Source organism: Cyanistes caeruleus, chromosome 4 (genome assembly GCF_971803275.1).
Source record: "Cyanistes caeruleus chromosome 4, bCyaCae1.hap1.1, whole genome shotgun sequence".
Classification (NCBI taxonomy): Eukaryota; Metazoa; Chordata; class Aves; order Passeriformes; family Paridae; genus Cyanistes; species Cyanistes caeruleus.
This window is the reverse complement of record NC_141704.1, coordinates 30,100,291-30,127,893: the sequence shown is the minus strand read 5'-3', so window position 1 is coordinate 30,127,893 and position 27,603 is coordinate 30,100,291. Positions and strand designations below refer to the sequence as shown.

General features: G+C 39.8%; 1 protein-coding gene across 4 annotated transcripts in view; it reads left to right on the top strand.

The window, feature by feature from the left end:
• Positions 1-27,603, top strand: part of LARGE1 (LARGE xylosyl- and glucuronyltransferase 1) — a 268,311-nt gene that overhangs the window by 196,239 nt on the left and 44,469 nt on the right. For all 4 annotated transcript variants that reach the window (XM_086887298.1, XM_086887297.1, XM_086887299.1 and 1 more), the window contains 2 exons: positions 10,818-10,922; positions 26,680-26,792. In XM_086887298.1, the coding sequence (XP_086743424.1) occupies positions 10,818-10,922; positions 26,680-26,792 (218 nt within the window). The remainder of the gene's footprint in view (positions 1-10,817; positions 10,923-26,679; positions 26,793-27,603) is intronic.

Here is a 27,603-nt window from a genome sequence, read left to right as displayed (position 1 = left end):
AAGTTGGAGTGATGCTTTTTCATAGATGCAGATGACATGTGAGGCAGTCTGCAATCTGACCAGGTGCAAAACCCTTCAGCTTTCAGGAGGAGAACCAAAAAGACCTTTCTAAACATTAGGACCAGTAGACTTCTGCCCTCTTTTTGCTTTTTATCATACAATGTCAACATTATCTAGTGAGCAAGCTCCCAGTAACGAACTCTGTGTCTCTCCCCATCTGTCTCACTAAATGCCACTTGGAACAAGTGCCTTTTCATTTGACAATAAAATCAATGAGTGAAATATTAGAGGCTTGAATGGTATGATGTGCAGAATACATTATGGGACTTGCGTTTCAGTGGACAGCAAGTCTTGCCCTTTCTTCATGTTATCACCAACAGATCTACTTCATGAAACTGGTGCCTTCTACTAATCTCTCACCTCTTCGCCTTTGGACTTCAGCTCTATTGCAACACTTCAAAGACTCTCTGACTCAGGGCAGTGTGTTAGAATTCTGTATTTCCTGTGTACTATTGGTCTCACATTTTTCATCTGTTTGTCTTAATTAAAGACAGACCTGTACTAACTAAATAAATAACGGAGAGGGAGCTTAAGCTGATTTTCATATCCCTTAGTTGAGATAGCCTTTTTCCTCTTTACTTGAAGATTCTTCAAACAGCAGGAATCACTCATTACTATGAACAGGGACAAAAAGGAACTGTCAGTGCTGAGACAGACTTGTTTCAAGCATCTGAAAAATTCTGGTACTATCCACAAAGAGTGATCTGCAAAAGACTGAAGAATGGGAGGTTTGTTGTTTTTTCCAAGCCTTACTGGATTCTGCATCAGGAATATTAACTGTTTCATTGTCATGCTAGCAAAATGTGTCATATGTATAGTAAACAGCCATAAACTAAGACAGTAAACTAGCAAATGCTTGCTAGCAATCCACAAGGCATCCTGTGCAATTTATTCTTGAAGCTGAAGGTACTGAGCTTAACGTGAGCTCAAGATGGCTATGTAATTTTACCTTTGTGCCCGTCATGACTGTAGTATTGGACATGCTGGCAAAACTGAGCCAGTGCAATGCATGATTTCAAGCTGGGTTGCATCTCTTGCTCTCTAGGCTCAAGATGCAAAACAGCAAGATGTTTGGTATCAGAGCTCTGTCCTATTTCCTGATACAGGTTTAGTTGTGCTTAATCATTAGGTGTGAACAAATATTTGCTGTGTCATCTTACTGTCTGATACTCCTGATGCATAAATTCTTAGCAGTAGTGTATGTGAGCTCTAACGTGTCTTGAAGTCTGTAATTAAAAGGATAAAGTGAGCTGTTTACACAAACCAATTGTTAGTGTAGTAAGTGCCCTTAATAGCATTGGCAAGAAGTGCTAGGCAGGTAGCATCATTTTACTGCAGTCTGTGTCTACTGAAGAGACAGCTCCTGAATTTTCATCTAGAAGTATTTGCAGAGGCTGATAAAGCCACATAGCCAAAGGGAAATGCAAAGCTTGTTTATTTTTTTAACAGAACTGAACCCAACAGAGGGGAAAAATAATGTCAACATAGTTGGATTTCAACACCACATACTAAGGCTTGGCAACCTTTTTCACATTAAGTGGATGACTACAGCCCTTTTTTATAGATTTTTTTTTTCTGATTTGTTTTGATTTTTTTAATTGTTACTAGAAAACCAACTTTTTTCATTTTGTTCATCTTGGGCAGGGGGGGTTCTGCCTCTGCTTCTGCATTCTGGGATTTCTCTGATTCTTGGAAAAAGTATTTATGATATATATACTGATGTCTTGCTTACAAACATTCTTGGTGTGTTAATCAATTTTAAAAATCTGTTCCTTTTAAATAAAAAGAAAGGGGGGTTAATATCTTGCTGTTAATATATGATAGCTGTCCAGAAGGATGTGAAGTAGGAAGCTGTGCAGTTTACTTGAGCAGTCTTGAGAATATTAGGAAGATCTTACTCTCTTTCTCTAATTCCTTGCTAGCAAAGGAGTTTACTATTCCAACAGTCTCAGATGACAACCACTGAAGCCTGATGCAGTGTAGTGATGCAGTGATGTGGTGAAAATGAGGGACAGACAACTTCGAACCTCTGTTACCTGGTGCGGATATGAGTTAAGATCATTCAGTTAATGTCACTACTGACAAATGCAGCTACCTGAATGTCAAGAGGAAAGTGATGAGACATGCCTGGGATCCCAAGGGATGTACCCAAAGTAAATCTATGTCAGGGCAGCACATAGCATTCAGAGATGTGGCAAGGAAAAGCTCAGCCATCAGTGGACCCAGTGAGCTGACAGCTGCTCAGAGATGAGCTGAGTGGGAATTTCTGAGTGATTACTGGCAGTGACAGTTTAGGCACTAGGCTATCATTAGGGACCGTCTCTCGGTGTCTAAAATCGGTGCTCTGGGTCTCACAAGTCCTGGCACCTGTTCCTAGATCACCACTCACCTCCCCAGTGACCTTGGAAGTGTCACTCCAGCACCATGAGCCTCAGTTTCTCCTGCTGAAAGTTCTCTTTAATGAAGTGCTACTACTGAAAGGCATTGCCTCATTACATTTCAGAGCCTTATTGATCACACACTGCATCCTGCTGCTCAGCTCCTCATGACTGAGACACGTTTCACAGATGGGCTTTGTGCCAACAAAAATGTGTGTATCAGGACCTCATCCTCTTTATAAAATTGATGCACTTAAGAAAGACAAAGTCATAGTGCATGGATAGTTACTTTCCTGCTCTTCACAGTTTTATTGCATTATCTTTGGCAGAAAAAAAAACCCATTTTTTGTTCAGTGATGGCTTATGCCTTCAAAGCCCAAATTCAAACAGTGGTTTTAATACCTTGTATATTCCCGAAACTCTGGACCCTTTCTTTCAAATCAATGCCTGAATATTAGAAGGGGTGGATTTGAATTGACTTCGTTCACAAGGATGTTTTTCTGGCTTCAGAGAAAGAAGTTTTCAATTTTACAAGAGTGTGGGGTTTTATATTGAATAAATCAAAAATTTAAAAGGAGACCATGATAAGGGAAAAGCCATTGATGTGAATAAAAAATAATAAGGTGTGTAGTCAGAGCAGTGGGTACATCTCACTGCCTGGTTAGAAAAGAGTATTTACTATCTGTAAGAGGTTCACGTGAAGTCTCCTATTGCTGTTAATCAGATGTCAGTTCTACTGCTGGGACAATTTGTACTATAAACAGTGACATAGAAACAGGTGAGGAAGGGCTCAGCAGCCCATGTAGCTGGTATGGGACTCTCTTCTGCTCAAGCTTACAATTGCACAACCATTTCATTCTTCTCCAGACTCCATGCAGAGCACATTCCATGGCAATGAGTTGGGCATATCACAGAATGGGTCCAGGTTGGAAGGGACCACAGAAAATCTCAAAAAGTTTTGTTGCAAAATGAAACCTTTTTTCTATGCTTACCCTCCTGTGCTCAGCTGCTGAGAATCCGTTTCCCTGAAATTCTGCAGATGAAAGTACTGCAAACATTAATGATAGATTTACTAGCTTTGCTGGGGTTTGCTGGACTTCTCACTGTCCTCTTAATTTTTCTAACAAGCTCCTTGGAGGACACTGGAAGATGAGCGGAAACCCAATATATTTGCTTCTTTTGATTGATTTCATTCTTTTATCTTTCCTTATGAAGATGAATCAGATCTAGGTCTTCACCCCAAATTCTCTCAATGCAGTTCTGTGTACTGCATCCTCTTGATCACCTTTTATGTATGTCTTTTGAATCCTCCCTCCTACCACATACAAAACATTTGTCATGTTTCTCTCTGTATAGATTCCTGCCAAGTTATTTTTCTTCTCTGGTCTGAGTTGCTTTAACTTCTTTTGTCCTTGTCACATCACCACCTCTGAGTGCATCCCAGAAGTCAGCTGATACCATTGCTTTTCATCCTTGTTTCAGCATTGCCAGAGTTTGCCTTTATTCCTTTCACTTGCTCTTTTCCATTGAGTCAACCTGGCTCATCTTAACTTTCTCTGCCCCTGATGCATTGCATCTATCTCTGCCTCATTTGTCTAGCATCCATTCTGATCAGGTGTTCACTGCCTGTATCCTCTCTGCTCCTGGCTCCAGTGTTCTAGGCACAAGAAGCTTCTGTGGAGCCATCCTCTCCTCTTCTGAGCCAGTGCTGCTGTGCCTTCACTGAGCTACTCTTTGGCCTCCTTCTCATCCAACCTGTGCCTTAATAGCTCTCCATGCAGTTGCTCTCCAAGGGTATTTAGTCCACTAAGAAGGAATAATGGTTGCTGGGAAACAGCAACGTACTTAATGTAAATGAGATATCAAGCAAAAAAGTTTAACTTCTGCAGGAGGCAAATGTGAGGAAGCTTCACATTTCCATATGTAATAAAGAAGTTCTTCCTGGCAGAGACTATATATTTGCAACACATATCTGTACATATTTATACATGTATATATGTACATGCATGTGAATGTGTGCATACAAATATATTGCATATATCTGTCACATGTTTGCGCACCAGTGAAGTAAATGCACAGTAGAGATCAAAATATTCAATTCTGTTGAACACAGAATTGAATATCCTGTACCACAGAGGTGTATGAGACAGTGTCAGACTGTATTTTTAGACTCTGGCACACTTGTGTTATAGAGCACACACAAAGTTCCATGTGTGTATTTTACACTAGATTTATGGTAAAATTTCTAAAAAAAAAATATAGAGAAAAGTCCTGAGGGATTTTGTGCTTGAAATAAATTTTCAGAGGTAAGTCAGGGGATTTGTTGCATGAGAAGACGGAGTCTCTTTTGGAATGAGAGAGGACATGGCAGTAGAAGAAAGGAATGAGCCTGGGAGCAGGAAAAAACATGAATTTATATAGACAGTGCAGGAATTGCAAAGGGCAGCGATAGTGAGGATGAAGAACTTGAACTTGACAGTGATCTGAAGAGGTGGATGAGAGATGTGGCAGGAGAAGTGAAGGATTTTAGAAGCCACATATTTTGTGTGAACCAGTATATGGTCAGGGGCAGGAAGGCCATCAAGAAAGAGTCAGTCACTCAGGCAAGACTTACTATGAAGTGCAACACATTCAGCTGGAATCAGTCAGCTTAAGTACACTAATTTCATTGAAATCATGCTGATTTATACCAGCTAAGGATGTGGCCTCACACATTTCAGAAAGAAAGGGTGTCTTATATAGGTGTTTAAAGACTAAAGAAAAAGAAATCAGGAGAAGAAAAGAGGCAAAGGGCATTAATCAAAGATTTTAAACCATGCAGAAAATAACTCTGCTTCATTGCATCAGTATAGATTCACCTAGTCCTGACAGTGTTCATCAGGCTTGGTACTGGCCAATTTAGAGTATTTCCAGCATTCAGAATATGTACGTTTTCCCTTCCTCCCTTTTGTCATTTCTGTGTCCCATTTTGGGAACAGAATTCTGCAGTTCTGAATCCTGCCAATCTTGAAACTTAAATTCTTGTTGAGTCCTTCTCCTCTCTTTCAGCTTACAGTGGCATGCATTGCTCTAGCAGTATTTGGCTGTAGCTCCAGCATTCATGTCTATATTGAATTCTTAATTATCTAAACCGTGGCTGTTAGAGTAGTTAGAAGTAGCAAGACAGAGTTCTACTCTGTTCTCCTTCAATAGTCTCCACAGTGTAGAAATTGCTGACTTACTGTGTTTTTAGAGGCTGAAAACTACTTTGCACTTAGTTTTAACTTTGAAGGCTTCTACAAAAAACAACTAAACCTTGCAAATCCAACAACCAGGAGAACTGAGCTGAAACAGTGATATCAGCTCACGCTCTGGCCATGGGCCATCAGAAGGTGAAACCCCAGCCTTTCTTTCCCCTTTATAATGCCTTTTTATTTTCCCCTTTCTGGAAACAGTCTGGTGGCCTGAGAAAGCGCAATTCACACAAAGTGTTTGCGGTGGGTCCAGTGCTCTTACTTTAATTGCAATGGAGTCATGTAAAAGCCACTATAGGTTTAAAAGAAAAAAAAAGCTTCCACTAAAGAAGATGTTGAAAGTACCTGTAATAACTATAACTTTTTACTACTATTTTTATTGTTTGTAATAGCAAAATAAGTCAAGGCAAGAGCTGAGGTTAAGGTCCTGTATACCATAGACTGTAGAGAAGATGACATCCTCTGAAACTGGGAAAAAATTGGGGCAGGATAGGAAAATATTGTTCACAGGCACCAAGATTAGCACCAATCAAAAGCAGCAGATACCAGACCCAACATAATAAAAAGCTGATACCCCTTCAGATGTGCCATGAGTCACTGTATCCAGAGGACCCCTATGAAGTGCCACCATACAGCTGCACTGTTGTGCAGCTCCTCCCAGCTGCTGGAGACAGCTCCATGCTGGATGGAGTTTCAGCCTGGCCACATGCTGCTACTCTTACCCTTTCAGTAGAAATCAGCACACACTTACAAACTCTGAGGACTTACATTTGCAATATGTGAGACAGGCAAAATGGAAGAGGGGTAAAGTATTTTTCAGGGAGAATTGAGCAAGAGGCTGTTCAGTGTCACCCAAGAAATCAGTGTCACAGCTGGGAGCTGAGTTAAGGTCTGGAGTCCCCTTCAGTGTCTAAGTTACAGGATAATGCTTTCCCCTCCATTAGCCACCAAAAATCTGTGAAGTGAAAGCAGAATTGAAGGCACTGAGTTGTCAGGTTCAGAAGTGTCTGTTTTTCCATGGAAACCTCTTCCCAGCAACAGCCAAGCTTCTCATCGTGCAAGAGCTGTCAGGCAGCTGTTCTGTGCAAAGTGCTGTAACTGCAGCTGCTTTCTGGAGAAGTCTCAGCCCACAGCCAGGCAGCACACAGCCCCATTCCCAGCAATCCAGCTGTAATTCTTCTGCCTGCCCGGTAATTTTTCACTGTGGTCATGCTAGAATCATAGCCTTGTTTTCTCTTGTCTGGCTGTTAGTGGTGATGAATGAAGAAGTAAGAAAGACAGCTTAATTTTCATAAGCTAACTTGTGCCTGGAGTAACAGACAGTGAGAGGAGCGTACTTGATCATAACTGCAGGACCAGAACAGAAAATGATAGAGCTTTTGCTGTTAGTTGTGGTATTTTATTATAATAACTCTTAGGGAGAAGAAACCGGCAGCTCAGAATGCTGAAAGGTTCAAATCCATTAACAGTAGGCACCGTGCTCTCATCTGCTGGAAGAATAACTCACATAACTCTTTTATTTTTGCCTTTTCCAAAAGGCTGTGCTGGAAGTGAACTCTAGTCTATCCTGCCCAGAACACCTGAATTCAGAGCGAGGTATGATCAGAGGTGAAGTGAACCTGGAGATGGTTCCTGCAGAGCTGTGAGCACCTCTCAGGAGAGGCACAAAGGATGGCAGAGAGACAGGCTGGTGCATGGTCAGAGAGCTGCTCACCGTGCCTGCTTGACACCGCACATCCCTTTGGCCTCCTGTTGTAACTTTGTCATGTGCTTGAAAAAGTAAATAACTAAATGAAATAGCTGGTAGTAGGCAGATATTCTCACAATGATTCACTAAAAAAACAAAAATTCATTAAATCTCTGAGTGAATTTTTAGTTGGTTGCAACTGGAAGGACAAAACGTGGGATTTTTTTTTTGTTTGAGCTTCGAGATGCATGGAATAATGTGGTCTATAGGGTATATATTCATCTGTATTACGTGTCACATTGTTTTATATTATTTAACATGAGGATGGCTGTACATTCTTAGATGTTATTTTGATATCTTCAGATCAAAATATTCAGGGAATGTCTTCCAGAAAATATTTCTGATTTTCTTTTTTCTATATTGATTCAAAATGAAAACCTTTTTGGAAACATTAATATTTACTGTGCAGATGAAATTCTATGTTCTGGATTACTTCTGCCTTAAGTCAAGACCACAGAGACAATGTAAAGGGAAATAAAAATATATTCTTCTTTGACAGAGACAGCAACACTATTCCAGCCTAGAGAAAATAGAAATATAACTAGAGAAGATGGAAAGCATATCTCCATAATTTTCTCCAAGGTGGTTTGGGAGACAAGCCATCACATCTGCCTAATAGGCTTTTATGCACCAGTAAGAGTTACAACAGCCTGACAAGTTGCATAATGCTCTACCCTAGGACAGTGTGTGAACGTGTGCACATTCCCAGGCCATTGCAAAAGCAAACCAAAGCGTGTTAGCTCATACATTTTACTGTGTGTTTGTGACAAGCTAAAAGCATACGTACAGGCACTTATTCCAGCTCAGTTGATACACAGTAAGTCACATTATCTGGTCCATATATCTGAGCCCTAAAGTTTACATGATGTTCATCTCTGCCTTCATCTCTGTCCTGTATCAAACCTCAAGAAACACTGGTGAAAGTGAGATTTGTTCCGGTGTCTTCAAAAATAAAGGGAAAATGCAGAAGAAAATTATACAACTACAGTAAATACATGCAAATCATAATTTCCTGACCCTTTTTTAGTTTATCTTGGCATGAGAAATAATAACTAAGTGTTTCAGGGGTAAGTTATGAGAACTGAGATTTTGGCCTGGTATGTGGGAAATGAAAACCATTAACAAGCATTAAGATTTGTTCATTCTTCCTTATGCTTTGGTTTAAAGGCTGAAGTCTGTAGCATGTTGGTAAATCTGTGAGGCTAAAATAATGAAAGCAGATTGATGCTTCATGGTAAAGAAGTTTGGTACCTGCTTCTTGCAAATAGATTTCTAACATTTCATTTGATGGTATCGGTACTATCCTGAGAAGGATCTGTGGACGGCTGAGTTGTGAAATGTACTGTTAGATTATGGGCAGGATCAGTCTCTTCCTACCAGCTTTGCCAACCCATTCTGTACCAGCTGCACCTGCACCTTCTATTGTCTGTTTGGTTTTTTTCCTCTTCACCCTTTACTAGTAATGTTTCTTATCCTGATTTATTCTACTTCAGCTGTAAGGGAGTGGCTATAAACAGGCAGACTTCAGCTTGGAGTTAACAAGCGTTGCTCTAAATTGTGTCCTTTGGCCTCTTTTTGCCTTAGGCTCCTGTCAGCCAGTTGAGATCTCTTTCATATTTCCTCACAGTATATGGCTTGTGATGTCTGATGTGCTCTCCAGTGTGTTCCGTGTGTCTCACAGGTTGAGAGATGCTGTGGTTTTGTGTATGAACAGAGTTGCTTAGGATGTGTTTGCCTCTGTCTTGTTACTTTCTTCATTTGCTTGTGCATTGCACTCTTTAGTGTTACCAGTTTTCAGTAGCACCACTGGGTGTTTGATAGAATCCTTTTGCCAGGTTTCCCACCTTCTTAAAAAATTATTTATGGGATCTAATGTGAAAAATTATATATATGTGTAATAAATATGTAATGGAATAGGAGAGACATCACTGGAAAGTAAGGTCTGGTAAGGAGTGACGTCTTTTCATTAGCATAGAGTAGGATGATGCTGGAGTGGTGTAGAGTGGACTTGGTAATCTCTCAGAGTTATTTTTAGATTGATTTCCATTCACTCCTTGAACGCTTTCATAGTGTTCTGGTTTATTTTTTGTATGCATTGGCCAAACACTGTTGCTCACTCTCTTTGAAACAGCATTCGAGACATTTGGGTTACTGACATTCCACTGAATTACAGATACCACAGGAGAGTACTGCAATCACCTTTCAAGCCAATTATAAAATTGAATTAATCATATCTATCTTTATGTGTTGTTCTCAGCCCGACCTTGTCCTGGACCATACTGAAATTTTAGTAATACATAGCTGTGGTTCTACGTAAGCGACATAAAATGATCATTTCAGCCTTTCAGTGCACTGCTGTGACCATACACACAATTCTATGGGCATAGCTGGGATTTGAAAATGAGTCTTCAAAGCATGATGCTTAATTGCTTTCTCAAAAGCTTGCAAAATAATTTCCAGTACCAGTCTCAGTGCCCTCACTGAATATGTCCCTCTTTCAAAGCACAGTTTCTTTTCCTTTCTCTGACTAGATCCAAATGCAGCTCTCCCCTCCATCCTCTGTTACCACAGCATCATTTCAATCACTTGTTATTTACATTTTATACAGCACATTTTAGGATACATAATTAAGTCCTTATCTATACAAACATTCATTTTTCGGTTGATTTTTAAGCAGTGCAAACCTTCTAGACACATTTGATTTAAAATACATTTTACTCTAGCTGAAGCCAGCTGCTAATCAATGCAGGATAAACTGAAATAAAACTGAAGTCATATTTTCTATGCAGCATTCTACACAGGCGCACCTAAATGACTTTTAAATTACTCTCTTAAATTAAAATGGTGCAACTTTCTTATGTAGGTAAGCTCTTCAAATGCAGTATTTTTCAGAGCAAAAGGGGTTTCCTTTGTGACTGTGAAAAAAAGAAATCCATTAAACTACTAGGGGGAGCTTGGGAAGAGAATAATTTGTTACACTGAGCCTTGTTCTTCAACTATATTTTCTCCATCAGAGTATGAACAGATATTCATATTAGATGATCCTTTTACCAACACTTAATTCTCACTAGGAGGATTCTCCATCATTGTATTCCAAAATCAAGCAGCATTCAGATTTGTCTGGGTGACATATTTCTGTCAGCATGACAAAGGTTCCCACAGTGTTTAATTACTCAGACTAGCCAGGGAAGAAGGGAGGAAATGAGCCGTGCTGCATTTGCTGTGCCAGGCTTGCTTGTCTGTTACATAAGCTGGCTACTTTGGAGGGCATGGAGGGAAGGCAGCGCCCCAACTTCTGCCTTCTCTTTCCACTGGTTGTCCCTCTCCAGATTTCCTGTGTTTTCCATTGATTGACTGTCTTTTATCTTATGATGTTCTTTCCATTTGCTCATTTTCCAGGGCAGCAAGTTCTTGGCTTGGTGGAGAACCAGAGTGATTGGTATTTGGGCAACCTTTGGAAGAACCATCGGCCCTGGCCAGCTCTTGGGAGGGGCTACAACACAGGTAGGACCTTCGGGTTTGCTTTGAATGAACGCCTGCACTGAGTGTGCAGTCAGTCTCCCAGTAGGGAGAGTCTGAGATGTGGTAATTTGCGCCTCCCTTCCTAAGCTACAGCTAAATTTATCTTTTTAAAAAGGAAAAATGATACAATGTCATGCATTTTGGAGTTTCCCATCTTCTCTAAAAGCTGTTAGAAAAGACTGTGTGACATCCTTTGGGGAGGAACAGAGCTTTTCAGCAATCTGACATGTCCTCAGCACATCTCCTACAAGATTTCTGTCCATGACTCATATATAGGCCCAGCAAGAGGGAATGAATAGGAGTTGAGGCTCATTTTCTGTAGAGAAGTAAATGGTATCACGAAATACTAGCCCAATAAAGATAATAACTCCTGCAGGACACCAACAGGGTCATAATTGTCCTAATAAAATGCAAGCTACTGGCCATCAATTTCTGCTGCCATGAGAAAGGAATAAAGACATTGGATCAGAGAATTTATTAGGTTGCAAGAGACAGGTCTTCCCACTGATTTGTGTTTGGTGTATGAGAAAACATACCAGGTGCGTAAAGAACACACACGTACACCTAAATCATTTCAATGCTGGGCTTTACATGCTGATGCAGTGAGTTAGGTTCCCCCTCTCTTTGTAATAAAAGAACAGAACAGATGGTGAAGCCTCCATTTGGAACAGATGAGTCCATTTAAATATCCCTGCACTATCAGGATATTATTCACCGTAATAGCATAATAGTGATTTTGCTTCACAGAAATACATTATATTGAATTAAGGAGACTAACTAGAAAAAGAATTGAGCAAGTTGTGGTTGGGTCATCTGTATTTCTATATTCCTATGTATATTTGTGGAAATCCCAGTAATTTTAGTGAATTTGTATTTTAGTGTCTGTAGAGCATCTCTGTTCTCTGGAAATGTTCAAAAGAATAGCCTAACAGAACACAGATTGGTATGGATACAAGATCTTGGCAGAATAGGTTTGTTTCCTGACTCTTCTTTGCCAGAATTGCAAATAGAAAGGCTAGGTCTGCCCACCCCAAAGCATGAGACAGAGATGAGTTTCATGGATTTTTCCTGAAATCTGAAAGCTTATGTAGTACACAACTCAACTTGTTGGTGTTAGTTCAGTTCCACCACAAAGCAGTATCTTTTGTTCTGCTGAGAGATGACCACCTTCTATAGCTACCTTCTTTCTGCTGTATTTTTGCTTTTTCCTTTCTGCCATTTTAATGCTGCCAGAGAGAAATCTGGCTCAACCACATAACATCAGAATAATTCAGTAATGTATGGTGGGTAGTATAAAATACATATATTTATATCTAAAATGCTAATGTTAAAAAAATTCCGTAAGGCTTTAACTTATGTTGTCTTAATTTACTGTTCCAAATGGTTTATGGGAGTACCAAATGTCAGTATATCACATAGACCTTACACTGAAGGCAAAAATAATCAAATATCTGCAGTCCTTCACATATACTGCATGTGTTTATTCTTGTATTAATACATACCTATCAAGCCATGCATAATCCCATAATCCTGCACATAATTTTATTTTCCTCACAGTTTCTTTCTTCACTTAGCTCACCTTGTAGCTATAAAAACTCTTTTTTTAGAAAGAAAACCAGAAGGTAGATAATATATGGAAGACTGACAAGTGATCATAAGAAGTGGAATGTTGTTTCTTCAAGTATGTGGAACAAGAGGTCACTGAGTGAAACAGTGCAACCTCTGAGAAGTAGGAAACGAAGTTATTGACAGAATCAGCACCCTTCAATATGAATTTCTTGACTGAATTAATTGTTTGCCTCAGTAATCTAGCAGAGACTGGAGGTATACATTTCTCAAGAAAGATGAAACTGGATCTTGTTTGATGTGTTAGTAAATAAAAATAATTTACTCTGCACACAACAGTGTGGCCAAGGAGGATTCAGAAAACTAAAGCGGGGGGACACTGGAAGGAGAGTCAGTATCTCTAAGCAAAACACTCATGAAAGGCAGCGGTCCAGGAGGGGGAAGACAGAAATTCAGATGCCTAGAGCTGTCCTTAGGAGCTGTGAAAGGGCTCCCAACCCCTGAAACTTTCATGAGCTAAACAGAGCTGGATCAGGGGCAGGCTCTCAGACAGGCTTTGCTCTTGCTCTTGGGAGTGTGTTTACTGCAGACATAGGATACAATCCTAAGAAAAGAGATTTTTATGTGAGCCTCTTCAGCCGGACCTAACCCTGGAAGATTTGATTTTGAAGCACCTCTCAAAGTCAAAAGTGTTCCACTGCTCCTCACAGTTTCTGAAGATAATAATTTCTCTTTCACTCTTATCTTTCTATGCCTGAGCCTCTCTGGACAACATAGAGGTTGGGAGAGTCCCAGAAGGCAGATGTATTAAAGGCAAAGATGTGTTTGTTCCTTCTTCACTGGTTCTTTAAACCCAGTAAGCATTTGTGCTCCACTCTTCCTGTGTGCCCAAGCCAGATCTCCTGACAGCCAATACAGATTTTCAAGGAAAGATTTTATTTGGTTGTTTTTCATTCTTCCTCATTTGCACAGGCAGATAATCCAAGTTATACTTTAGTCCATGATAATAAAATTGTTGGAAAACCAGACCAAACACAAAGTCAGACAATTTAATTAGTGTTTAAGATGTTCTTAGTTGGAACCATTCTTCATTTGCGATAACATTCTCTTCCTCAAGCATTTTGAACACAATTCTTTCTGTACCACAAAGGTTTCCAAGCTTTTTTTCAGTGCTTTACTGGCAAACACTCAGTAAGCTGATTAAGCAATCAAATGCCCTTTTTATATATCATTTTTATATACCATCCACTCCATTATAGTTGTTTGCACTGAGTTAACTCTTCCAGATTCCTCATACACTAATTCAAGCACGGTTTCTTGCTTTGTAACTGTATTATCTTTCACTGACTAAACTGTGCTTTTGGAAGTATTGCTACACTATGATTTTTCTTTTTACAGATGTTAAACTGACAGCTCCAGAGTTGCACTGTATAGTTTGATGTTCATTTTGGGAGTAACAGTCATCTTAGTCCTCAGAAAAGTACTTTATAAAAGAAATTCTAAACATAAAAGCTTTTAGTATTTTGTCTGCCTTATACTTTCCATCGGGTGGAAAATAGCTTTTAAAAGCAATCTCTGGTGACTGTTAAGGCTTCTGGCCACTTCTTTAGGGGTGTGAATCACCCCTGGCTTCTCTGGCTGTAGTGCAGCAGAGCCAACTTCCATCAGCTGAGAATGGACCCCGTGCCTGCCAAATGGAGCTCAGGATAAATCTGTAATTTGGGTGGCGGTGGTCATTTTTAAAAACTTCGGCCCAGGGGATTTCAGACTCCTAGACTACAGAAGCCCATACTGAGGATTTGAGGGCTCATCTGAAATGCACTGCCTCAGTGCAGCCACCAAAAACTGTAAGGAGGTGTCTCAACAGCTTGAGCTGAGAATTCATACTCCCACACTGGGAAATGTGACATTACCAGATTTGTGGATTAGGAACAGAAGGGAATGGCTAGCACCTAACAATTACTAGGCTACGTGTGTACTGTGCCTTATTACTCCTGTGTTTGTAATGACTGGAAGAGTGCTAGAATGAATCTCTCTCCTTTATTGTTTCCCTGAAAAAGAGAACCTATGGAAGTAGAATTGGAAATTGAAAGCATGTGTTACATCATTTTTGCATAATATTTAACAAATCTGAATGATAAAAGGCAAGCACAGAACAGACTGTTTATGTGAAATAAGCCTGGATCACATCTTGTGCTCCTTCATGATGATGCTGTGCATCTTCAGTGCAGAAAACAAATGAGTGGTGCAGCAGTGCAGAGTGGGCTGTTGGTAGTCATGGCACTGCCTGTGGACCTGAAACCAGGTAACAGCTTTCAGCCAAGCTCCACAGGCTTCTGCTGATGACATTGTGGTAATTGTACTTGTGTACATTGGCTGCTTGAGAGAGGAAGATTTTGCCACCTTGTCTCAGTGAATGAAGTCAGAAAACTCATGGTTTATAGAACCTTTCAAACCCACCACTGTGGCCTGACCAAGCTTAGCCATGCCCCCTTGAAAAGCCATTGCAATATTCCTGTCTCACATTAATTCAAGCATTAGTCGTGAAGTGCTGTCATTGGGATTGGTTCAAAGTACAGGAGCCTTGGAAAATAGATGGAAATTGCATTTTAATGATTAAAAAACCAATGTCCAACACTGATGACAAGTCTTGTTGTCATCCAGTCACAAGACTTTCTTCATGTACATAGGTCCACACTGTGCCAGTTTTTTGGATTAGATTGTACCTCCTTTAGGACACTGTGAGTTTACTCAGTAAATACTGTTATCAGTGCAAAGCATGGTGATACACATGAGCTTTATACATGTAAAGGTGCCTTTGAAGTACAAACACTGTGCACATTGTCCAGGTAACACTTTAGGAAGTGCCAGCCTATGGAAATAACAGTCTGTTTGTGTCAAAGGTGGGAAGCTAAAGCGATAGTTCTGCTATTGATGACCACATCCCTATCTCTGTTGTCTATAATCTGTAGCTTGAACTTAAGAATAAGATATCTTAAAGCTGACTACCCTCAAAGAATAGTTTCCTTTCTGGTCTTTCTTATGCACTTTCTAAAGCACGATGTGATGTACTGAGAACTTGTTTACAGCGTGTTTGACATTTCTGAAACGAGGGTCAATATATATTTCATTTTGAAAACAGTGCCTCTAGTTTGAGAGGCCTATCCATCTAGTAAAGGCATTACTGTGGCTGAGTTAGTCTGCTGTTCATGGCATTCTCTCAGATAACATCCTCTACTCCTTAGCAATTGAATCTCAGCCCCTGTGAAAATGATGTTTTTAAAAACACCACCAGACTTCCTTTGAAACACTGAAAACATTTATCTCCTAGGAAACCTGTGATTAAAAAAGATGGCATTTAGAGAGTCTATACCAGATGCTAGTTGTATTGGAGTAAATAATTTATTTTTTTTTTTTAGTTGATTTAATTGTCCTAGTTTTGGGAGTTATATTGGTCTGACCTGAGTCCATAATGTAAAGTTCTCCATGTAATGTACATAAATCAGGCATTTAGATATAGTGTTCCAATGCAGTGATTTTAAAAAATATTTTTGAAGTGTTTTATTTTTAGCTTGATCAAGGCTGTTCTTTATGTGAACGTACATACCTTGGTCAGTAATTATGTTGTCCAGCAGCCTGAAGTGCCCTCTTTATTGTAGAGGGACAGTTATTAGTAGGTTAAATTTAGATGAAAGACTTGCACATAAAAGCTTAGTAAAGGCATCCAGGTGCCTAAACTGAGAACAAAACCTTCTATTCTATGACAGAAGAACCCCAGACAAATGCATAGTAATAGTGAAACCAGTATGTTTCCTTCTGAAGTGCAAGTTCACATTGCAGTTTCTCATTGTGCTCATAAAAGTGATTGTGTAAAGACAGTTCCTTTTGGTAGAGACAGAGACAGCGGTTTTAGCCACAGTCCCAAAGCAAAGGAAAAAGGCATCACAGTTGGACTCCATCTTTGGACTCTTAATAGGTAACTTGGTGCCTGTCACAGAAAGTAGCAGAGTGACTAAGATGTCTTCCTACCCTCTGTGTCAAAGTCATTCCCACTAAGGCAGTGCCAACAAAACCAGTTGGACTTGGTAATAGTCAGATCACTCTCTTAGGTGCTGTTTGCTACAGAAATCACTATGCTTTAATCATTTTTGTGGTAGGGCAAACTAAGTTCAGGACAAACCTTTCCCCTTCAGAAAAATACCAAGTGACTCTGAAAGAGAAGAACCTGCAAAACTGAGTGGACACAAATCTCGGAAGAAGCAGCTCGTTTCTTGCCTTTCCTCATTGTCTTGTCTTTATATTCAGCTGCAACCTGACTTTAATTGTTCCTGCTGTAGCTCCTCAACCTTCCCTTCTGCACCAATCCTTGTCAAAGTGAGCTCAGGGGAGGACAGGAGTGCTGCAATACCCTTTACATGGAGATCATCTCTACACAGTTGTTCTCAAGAAAGTCACAGACACTGAAAAGATAAGTTTTCCCAAGTAAAACAGTTGAATTCTAAGCAGTTTAGGTCAGAAAAGATCTCCTGAGGTCTTTTAGTCCTCTTCCCATTGAAAGTCAGCTCAGATAGCCCAGGGCTTTTTGCAGCTGAGTTTCATGTGTCTTCTTGGATACATGTCAGAGCAGCCTGTTCCTGTATTCAGCCACTAATTTTCTATTCAGTGAAAAATAAAGTAAAAATTCATAGTGTGTAATTAGATTTTCCTTTGCTGCAGTATGTGACTATTGCCTCTCATTCTGTCTCTATGCATCTGCTAGAAAAGTGTGGATCCATTAAGCAGTTTTAGAAAGCAACAGGAGATCCCTCAGTTTTCCCCAGACTGAAGAAGGCTGCTTCTCCTCATGAATGGTAGGCCTATGACAATTTGGGTTGCTCTCTGATGGATTTACTTCAGCATGTCAGGGTATTTATTTGAGGAATCTAAAACAGTTCTTCAGATGTGGTCTTACAAGTTCTGAGCCAAGAGTGGTAATCATTTCCCATGACTTAAGGGCTAATACAGCCCAACACGTGAAATATTGTCCCAAGGTCGTACTGCTGGCTCATGTTCAACTCGATGTCCACCAAATCCCTTAGAACTTCTCCTGGAAAGCTCCTTTCTATCCACCCACTTCTCCTCCAGCATGTACTCTCCATTCAGGAATAGTACCATTTAGGACTTTCTATTGAATTTTAGGGATTTTCTTTTACCCACTTGTCCAGTCAGGGTCCCTGAGTAGCAACCCATCCCCAGGGCATTAGGCCACGGCCCCCAGTTTGGTGTCATGTGTTACATTACCTAGGACACATGCTATCCCATTCCAGCTCATTAATCTGAATGCTAAACAGCATCAGCCCCAGTGCCAGCTCCTGTGGAATACCCCCTGTAACTGACCACCGTCTGAGTGTTTTATTGCTGAACACAGTCCTCTGAGCTTGGCAGTCCAACTTTGCAGGCTCCTTGTAGTCCACTTACCCAAACTGTACCCCAGTTTGGCTATATGAGCATGATAAACAGCTCTGTAGGCAAATCCCTGTGTTTCTGTTGTGAACCTAATCCTTCTCTCTGTTACTAGAAAATAAGTGGTTGTGCAGAAAGGATTATGTTTCCTGTTTTTGAAATGCTGTGGTTAATTTCCAGGCTTGTTAATTGTGTGCTGCTGCTTTCGTTCCCCTAATCCATTCCTTAGAATGTTCCATTCCTCCTGAATCTCAGTCAATAAATTTCCCATTAAGTGGGGGGGGGAAGTTTTCTGCTTTTTTCTGAATACAAAACTCCAAACCTCTTTGTCATCCAAACAGAAAGAAATACCTTTTGGGTGGTTCAGCCCTGAGCCACATCTCCTTTGTTGCCAAGGTGTTGAGTGAACACCAGACCCAGAAAAGCTATGATGGGTTCTTGCTCACTCTGCCCATTGTTACACTTAGCCTTGTGCACTACACTTAATGTTAGAAACTGCTTTTGAAAGCTCTTCTCCACCATGATGGAAAGTATAAGGCAGGCACTGTTAAGATTAGAAGCCAGCCAAAAAAATTAGCACCTGTGCAGGGTGCATTTTTCCCCTTCGCATACTCCCAAGTGGAAACCTTGTAAAATTGTTGACATTTTGACCCCTATTAAATATGATGCCTTTGAGAGGATCAAAACCAAGAAGCCCCATATAATTTAAAGCAGTGGTCCCTGTTACCTTTCACTTTTTGCTGCTTTCTGTGGATGAACAAAACACAGATAAGTATCATGGATAAGGTCCAGATCTGATATAAATGCCTGACAATTGCATTAAAGAGACTTAAGCTGATTTACAAGAGCCAAGGATTAAGAAACAGATTTTTTTTTCTTTTTAAAGGTGGGTGGTTCTTTGGTGGAGAGTCCAAGATAAATTACTTTTGGAAGATGTGCTTGCTTTCAACAGGGCAAATAGTCAGCAAATTTCAGCAAACCTTTGCAGTTTTTATCCATAAAAACAAGCTTTGTGTGATCCCTTTTTCCAAACATGCCTGCATACAAAGATCAAATGACTGGATCTCCTGCATCACCTTGTGTACAGTCTGTGTTATTCTGTGATTCCTCTTCAGGACAGCTCACCCAAAGTCCAGTTCCTCTGGCTTTCTCTAGAGTTGTGACACTCACTCAAAATTCTGGGTTTTGAGGCACTGACATGAAGAATTCTATGTTCATAAAGAATTAAGAAATGCATGACAATCAGTCCAAGATGGATAATCAGCTGAACTTCAGTTTTGATGATTGACAAAATCATATTTTTTGTGTGATCATTGGATGTATAAACCAGAGTAATTTCAAGTGTGAGTACAGGAGATGCATTTGTTTTGTATGGGATGGAGGCTTTTTGCCACTGCCATACCTAATATCTACACTCCCAGGTAACTTAGCAGCCCTGTTCATTCTTCACTCTTGGCTCTCTGATTACCCACAGGACACAGAAATTAGTTGGTACCCATTCTTTCTCAAGAATAAAACTGTCTTTTGTAAAAAAAAAAATAAAAAATAATAATATTTAGTGTAATCTGTTCATCATTCATTTCAGGAAGTATTTCTGGAAGGTAGCATGGATGGAACTACACTCCATTTGGCACCTCTTTCCAATCCTTAAATGTGGCATCAGAAGATGAATATTCTACATGCCCTGATGACATTCTCCAGTGCACACAAAAAAGACCCTCTGTTCCTTGCTAAAAACAGTCCAGTCTAGAAAATTGTGACATGGCTCTCTCATAATGTCATCCACACTGAGAAATGCAAACAGAATAATTGTTCTGTCTAAAAACTGCAGGAACATAAACTAGACCTCAGAGACAAGCGCTGAGCAGCAGGAATGTGGCCAGCAGGATATGCTCAGGAAAGAACCACACCCTGAACAGTGCATGCCCACCCACACTTGTACACACACACAAGCAGGGGTTTGGTGCTCTGGGTGCTGGGGACCACTTCCTGGACTGCATGTATTTTAGATTGTAGATTTAGCTACTTGTCCAGGGCTAGGCTCCACAGGTCAAAGATGACCACTTCAAATTTGCAAAATTCAGGGATAATACTGGAACATTTCCCATGAAGTTTGGAAAAATGGCTCCAGGAGCTTATCTGGGAGCAAGTCAAAGGATAATTTGATCCTAGGTTATTCATATTTGGAGGAGAAAATAACATTTCTTATATTTCTTATATTAGCCCTCTAATAGAGGGCTTGCCAATTTAGCAAAGGTTCAGCAAGATCAAATGACTGAAAGTTCAAAGAGATGTTCAAATTAGAATAAGGGAAGCACCCTTCATCAGGGTAATTATGCATTGGAATAACTTATCAAAGTTTGTGGTAGACTATCCATTATTGTAAATTTTTAAGTAAAGACTGTTTTTTTTTCTAGAAGTTATGCTCTAGTAGACCCCAAACTGATTTTGAAAAGTCCTATAGCCTCTGTTACACAAGAGCAAAAAAATATCCTTTCTGACTTTATTACCTAAGGAAGTATTTAATCAGGACTTTATTTTCCTGTTGAAGCAACCTAAGCACCCAGGTAAATGAAACCATACCTAATCTTGTGTGTAAGAACTAACTGCAATTTTAGTATTGAAGAGAGAAAAAGTCATTTCAAACTTTGTAGAAATGTTTGAGAATCACACCCCTACCCCACACAGTATCACTTACCTTTTAAAATCTCACTTTTCAAAATGCTTTATAATAAGATGTCTACCTGGCCATCTCTTAGCTAGTGGCCACTTTTGGCACCTTCATGATGTCTTTCAGACATGTACAGAGATGCACACAGTGTTAAGTGATCCTTGCACATGGCAGTGGTGTGAGATCTTTGCCTCTAAAATGTAATTTCTCTGTGCTATATACTCAAAAGGGTCACAGAATGCAAAGGATGTAAGGAAACAGGAGCTTTTTAAAAGCCATGTAAGGAGCTTCTTCACAGATGTGTTTTTGTCTCCAGCAACCATCTGCAGAGGTTCAGAAAATACAGGGCTTTGAGAATGGTTCGTATCCTTAATGTCTTCCTTGATGCCCAAGCAACTACAGCAGCTGGGAGTAACCCCTAGTTTCCATTTTCTATTTTTCTAGTATTTTTGTTATTTGCCAGCCATGTTGTTTTCCATGTCATCTTTTCAGCAAGTTGGGCCCTTAAGTATGTGAATTTATACTGCTTGGGACTTTATACTTCTTGGAGTCTGTGTGAGAGGCCAATTTCTTCAGGTCTAGAGATGGTTTTTCTTTGCTGACCTCTGAAAGTCCTGTGAAATTGTTCGTTCTCTTTTTAAGACTGTGGGAGGTAAGAGAGCATTACTTAGCAGGATGGTCTCTAAGTAGCAGAGGTTTTCCTCCATAGACATACTAAAAGTCTTATGGCTCATGATTCCTCTCCTCCAGACCTTCTAGACTCAGGAATCAAGGAGATTCTTCTGTAGCAACTTTGGGGCTTTAAGAAAGTTGGAGAAATTCCCCCAGAAGTGGAAGTCATTAAAGAGCAGATAGAAAGAATATTTATCTTCTTCCAAATTGCTCATGAAGGATAGCATCTAAGCAGTAAAGAAACAGAAAACTGGGACATTCTGAGCTACAGTGAGCAGCTCTATAATAAGAAGTTAGAACTGTGCTTGAGTAAAACATTCATCTTAATTCTGCCTAAGGAAAAGTAGCATACTTGGGAAGAGGAGGATAAGGAAAGTAAAAGTCTTCTATTTCATTAAATGGTCATCAGGAGGTGTAAACAAAATGTTTATAATGCTTCAGGAGGAACCAGCCTCCCAACAGAGGGACTGCACAGCATTTCAAAATACACTCTGTGACAACTTCACTTTTAATACATATGCAGAGAAAACAAGGACTATTGCATTCTGTCACCGTGCCTGGAGGGACACACACTTTGTTTCAAAACAGCTTTTCAGCCCTGTTCAGTTTTCTTAGAGATAAGTTCAAATGTGGAATCATCATTTATTCTCAATGAACACGTTGTGCATCCCTGCAAGTTTTTATTAGTTTGGGTTTTTTAGATTGTGGAAAGCTTTTTTTGAGAAAAGAAGTCTGCTGCATTTGAGTTCATAGATAAATAATATATCAGGATGCTCCAGAAATGTGCTAGAATGACAGTCCTTTGGTCATATCACGTTAAAAGCTATAGACAAATATGGCTTTATAGTAAAGTAATGACATGGCTGGTCAAATTATGATAATAGTCTATAAACCAAGTGAAATAAATGCAATGAATATCATCCACACAACAATGTGAATTTTAAAATGTGTGCAGTGGCTTGTTTTGGAATTATACCTTTAATTTACTACTTTAATCCCTAACAGCCATTACTTGCAGTTTACTGTTTGCTCTTGATACTGTGGGTGGAAAACAGAGGCCACAGTCAGTGGTGTGGAGCTGTGACTCAGTGGATTCCAAATGCAGTCCTCAAAAAAATGGTCATTGGAGCCCTGATCAGCAAAGGCATAGTCACATCCCTAACATTACACACTGGGACCATTTCCATTGACTTCAGGTATAATAAATCACAATTAAAACAAGTTGTGTAAGTGTTTGCTGGAGTACTCAGCAGTCAGCACTATCATGGAGCTTCTCCTGGGACAGCAGAGCTACAAGTCTCTTCCATAGCACCTAAAACTGAATTCAAATCTGTTTAACAAAACTTGGTAGATTGCTGCCCTAAGTGCCTGGGACAATAAATATTTATTACAAAATCTGCATTGTTTCAGGCCAGTTTGACATGTATTAACATTATTTCTTACAGCATCTCAGACTCAGTGGTTTGGTGTGTGGTCTTCAGTGTGCTGCTTAGCTATAACAAAATCCCCGTCATTTTTTAAAACTCACTGTTGCTTTATGTTCTATTTTGAAGCTTGTCTTACCTGTCTGTTTCAGGCATTATGATGATATTTACCAGTTATTTGTCTAGATGGTTCACTGTTGCAGGCCTAATTTCAGGAAGAATTTTTAAAAACCTGACAAGGATAGACTCTGAGGTGCTACTCACTTAACATGGCATTGCCTCAAAGGCTCAAAAAAGCATCCTGTTCCACCCAAAATGAACAGGCAAGATCATACAGAAGATGATGTCTTAGGAGCTACATTTTTTTTCCCCACAGCACTGAGTGCTTTTTTCAGGCACCTTAGAATTTAGGATTTATTACCCATTGTAATAAATTGATTGAGTTAGAAAGCTTGTCCAGTTTCACTGGAACTTCTATAAGTGATTCTGTTCTGTCTTAAAATGTTGTTTATTACTTCTGGCTCTACTGTATGATCCTCTCTGTATTTCAGGAAGAGCCGTTGTCTTTGTTCCTGAAGCAAGAGGTGGGGATGCTTGGTAGCATTCCAAGGGAAATGGCTGATTTTTCTGCAGACTTTCAATTTACTCTTCATAAAAATTAATTTTGTTCTGGAGCACATTAACAAAAACAAACAAAAAGATGAACAAATTTGCTGCCATGCTTTAAAACATCTCTGGAAATCGTTGCCTAGTGAAAGCATTGAAAGAACAAGAAAGTTGATTCAGATTGAATCAAAAATGGGAAAAGGACAGAAAAGGCCAAAAAATTTCAGTGACTCCCAAAGTTAGGTTAGACCCAAAATAGAATATCTATTTTCCTTTTCAGATCTTGTAATAATTTTCAATAATAATTTTAATTTGTATCAATTTTGAGATGAAAATTATTTTAGAGTAAATTAGGTTTTAAAATGTACCAAAATATTTTTGCAGTGTTTTCCAACTGAAACATTTTAAAATCCAAATATGTTAATTCAGGTTTATTGCCCTGTTTTATTCAATTTATTCACCAAATAACTTTTTTTTGTGTTTTGGAGGATTTTTTTCATTTTTTTTTTCTTGCTTTTGGAGCTGGGCTTTTCATGTGTCCTTAAATGACATTGTTGGGAAACTGCTTTGTTTGTTTGTTTGCTTTCTTGTTTGTTTGCCTATTTGAGCAATTCAGAATCTGTCAAATTTTGGTAGTTCAAGCAAAATCTCATCAAGCAGCAGGAGAGAAATGCCATTCAAGTTCTAACTAGACTAGGATGTTTTCCACAAATTTAGTAATAAAGCATTCTTTTTCTCTGAGATCTTTGAGATATTTCCGTCTCTGGATATGGCTGAACTATATCCTTAGGACAAGGGAAGTAGGGTGTTCTGTGGCTGATCATAATTTGTTTAATGCTCATGAGATGTTTGGGTTGCCACTTTTCTCTTTCTGTTTGTTTGCTGCCAAGTTTTCCTTCTGTTTTTCTCTGGAAGGTTAGGACAGGAGGATGCTGCACTTCTCGAAAGATCAGAAGTCCCACTGCCTGGGGCCAGATGTTAATAAAATATTCCTTTGATTTCTTGTTTTTCCTCCAGTCTCTTCTTTCCCCAGCACAGCAGATGAGAGCGAGTCCCTTTTCCCCTTATGTTCAGCTGTATGTCATCTTGAATTTAGTCTGAGATTTCAGTCAATTTGACTCTGAGGGAAGCAGATCCTGAGGCAAATATTTTCCTTTCCTTATTTCAGACACTTTGCCTGCAAACTAATTGTGCAGATTGAAGTTAGTTAATTTGTTATGTTTGCTTTTGGCAACACAACAATATAGAAGAGAACCTGAAGTTCACTGTTCTGAAAAAAGAGTCATTTTTCCTCTGTGTGAACTGTTTTAAAAGTTCTCAAAATGCATGCTTTTGCTTTGCTTTTGGACTTAATAGCACTAAGTGAATAGTATTAAATTCTCCTCTTAGAAATATCTTATTCTCACTAATACTAATGAGTAAATATTTAAATTTGCTATAAATATTCTCCAGCAGTTATTTTTATGGCAGCAATAAATTAGAAGCCTAAATAGAAACTGTATGAAGGTGTAAAACTCAAGCCTGCAGGTGAATTAAAACAGAAGTCACATTGAAATTAGTTTTGACAGTGAAACATTAAAACTTTGTGAATGTTTTCAATAGCCATGATTGCATTATAATTTAGTACATCCTTTCTCACATATATTCCAGTTTTTCCACTCCATCTGCCTCTTTTACTCTCAGCTGCTACCATGATAGCCCCTCAGGACAGCATAATCTTGTTAGCTGCAATGCCATAATCTGCTGCTAGCATGAGAGTGAAGTCAGAAAAAATCAGAGAATACTGCACATATTAAAACATTTCCCCTTTTCCTCCTCAGACTGGAGGCTTAGAGAAATTAAGAAAAATTGGTTTATTGTCTATAAATTATAAAAACTATTCTATTACATATTATAGTTAACTGAATCTTACCATTATTTCTGATCTTTCTTAATAAAGAACCTTCTCAGTTACATTTCGCTGCAAAAGCTGACAGTCCTTGCCAGCTGGAAAAAATCCTTTTCCAGAGAGGAGATCTCCCACCCAGTTTATTGCTGCAGCACAAGGGACCTGCTTCACACTGATGTAGAATTTCAGACAATGCATAGTGGCTCTCTTAGAAGCTCATGCATGCACACTACAAATAGTCTTTCCTCGTGCTGGAGAGAAGACAAACACACTGGCATAAATAAACTGCAGCGTGTTGTGACAATACACTCCTTTCCAATCCAACAGCTGGAAGCAGAAAGGTTGTCTGAGGATGAAAGGGGATCCCTCCAGTGCAGGTTCCAGCATCCTTGGGAACCAGATGGACTGAAATGGGAAACACAACTAAAATAGGCCACAAAATTCACTGCCAGGAGAGGTTTTCTTTTTATTCGTAGCAGTGCCAGGTTTTACTAGAAAGAAACTTGCCATGTCATAGAACCTAAATATAGGAAGGAACTGGAACCACCTATGTCCTCTCCCAAGCAGTGCTGCACTTTTCCAGGTACATTTTCTAATCCTGGTGTAGTCTGATTTGGAAAGACTCGAGAAATAAAGTATTTTATCTGCTATTTATAGTTTATTTCACCACAGCGGTTTTAGGAGAATTTTTCTTAAGCATTCAGACTACATTTCCTTTCTTTTTCTCATTACTTTTAGTTTTATCAACTTGGACTCCCTGAGGCAGCTTTTCCCAGTGCCTTCTTTTTGTCATTTCGTATTCTTCTGTGTAGCTGCTGTGGTTCTCTACAGCTGCTATGATATTTTTTTGTAAGACCTCTTGCTAAATGTCATTTGCAGATGTCATTACTGTTCTGTTTACTTCCTCCCTCCACTAATGAAGATGTGAAACAACACAGAGCCCGTCATTGCTCTTACTAGGTGGTTTCTGTCAGCCTGCAAGGCTGCTGCTTATCGGTACTCCTTCTTTGTGGCACTTCAGTCTGCATTCATTTCTCATGGCAGTGCTCTTATCTAAGCCTTTCCAAATTCATTTTTCAAGCAGATCTTTCTAAGACACTGTAGGAGAGGTTTTGCTGATGTTTGAATCCAGCTTCATTGCTTCCACTGTTTTCCTTTGTTATACACTAGGAATTTTGGCCAGCCAAAAAGCAGCTGAGGAATAACAGTGCACACTGAGGTACTTTCTTTCCAGCTTAAAATTGCCGATGTGAGGATCCCGTTCTGTGCCTGAATGGCAGGCCCTCTCAAGGTCTGGGCTGTAACCAGCCTTGATGACCTGTTCCTCAGAGAAGTTTCACAGACTGCGATCAGATGTGCCAGATAACTTCATGTCCTGTTTTTGCTGCTGAATCAGCACATGGGCGGGGTGGGCCTTGGCTGGCACGTGGCATCATGGGCTCTCTGTCTCTGCCCCGTGTTTCCCTTCAGGGGTGATCTTGCTGCTTCTCGATAAGCTGCGGAAGATGAAGTGGGAGCAGATGTGGAGACTCACGGCGGAGCGGGAGCTGATGAGCATGCTGTCCACTTCACTGGCTGACCAGGTGAGTAGGACACTGCAGGACTGTGGGAGGACAACCACTGAGGCTTGAGGAAGGAGAGAAAGGGAAAGGGGATGAGGTGTGGGAAAAGGCGAGGGAAAGCTGTTGTGCCTGTAGTCACCATCTGTTGAATCATTCTGGGGAAAATGTGGAAGGGAATGGAGATTTAGTCACAAGGTTCTTCTTACTACATTGACATTTTTACCTCCTCTGCTCAGATGATTCATAAGAGAGACAAAAGGGGTTTTCAAACTTTAATTTTCTGTCCTCCCTTCTGTAACACAGAACTCTCCAGACACCAGAAGTCCAAATAAACTGTGTCTTTTCCCACTGGTTATTGTCTAATCAGACTGTAGTTTTAAGAGTCTCCTGAGATTTCTCTACTGTTTCTGGCAGATGAGTCCCAGATGTCTTTTAATGTACTCCTTGCCACAACAGCCCTATAAAGACAAAAGTGCTGCTGTCTCCCTGCTGCAGATAGGAAACTGAGGCCAAGAGAAGAAATAGTGTGCCTGAACATAGAAATACAGTTTTTCAATTTGTGATTCTTGCCAGCTCTAAGTTTAAACCCAGAAACCCTGTTAGTGTAAGAAGAGACCTGAACCAGTAAATCTTGCTCAACAGCTTGAACATGTTAACTCAATACAGCATCATATTTAGATATTTGTTCTTCTGAGCTACATCTGGCTCCTGACCAGTCACCACAAAAGAAGCACGCTCCTTACTGTGCACATGGAGATGTGCACTTCGTACAGCATCTTTGCAGGGTAATCCAAAAGCTCCTGAGGGTCGTTAAAATGATTCTTGCAGCTTC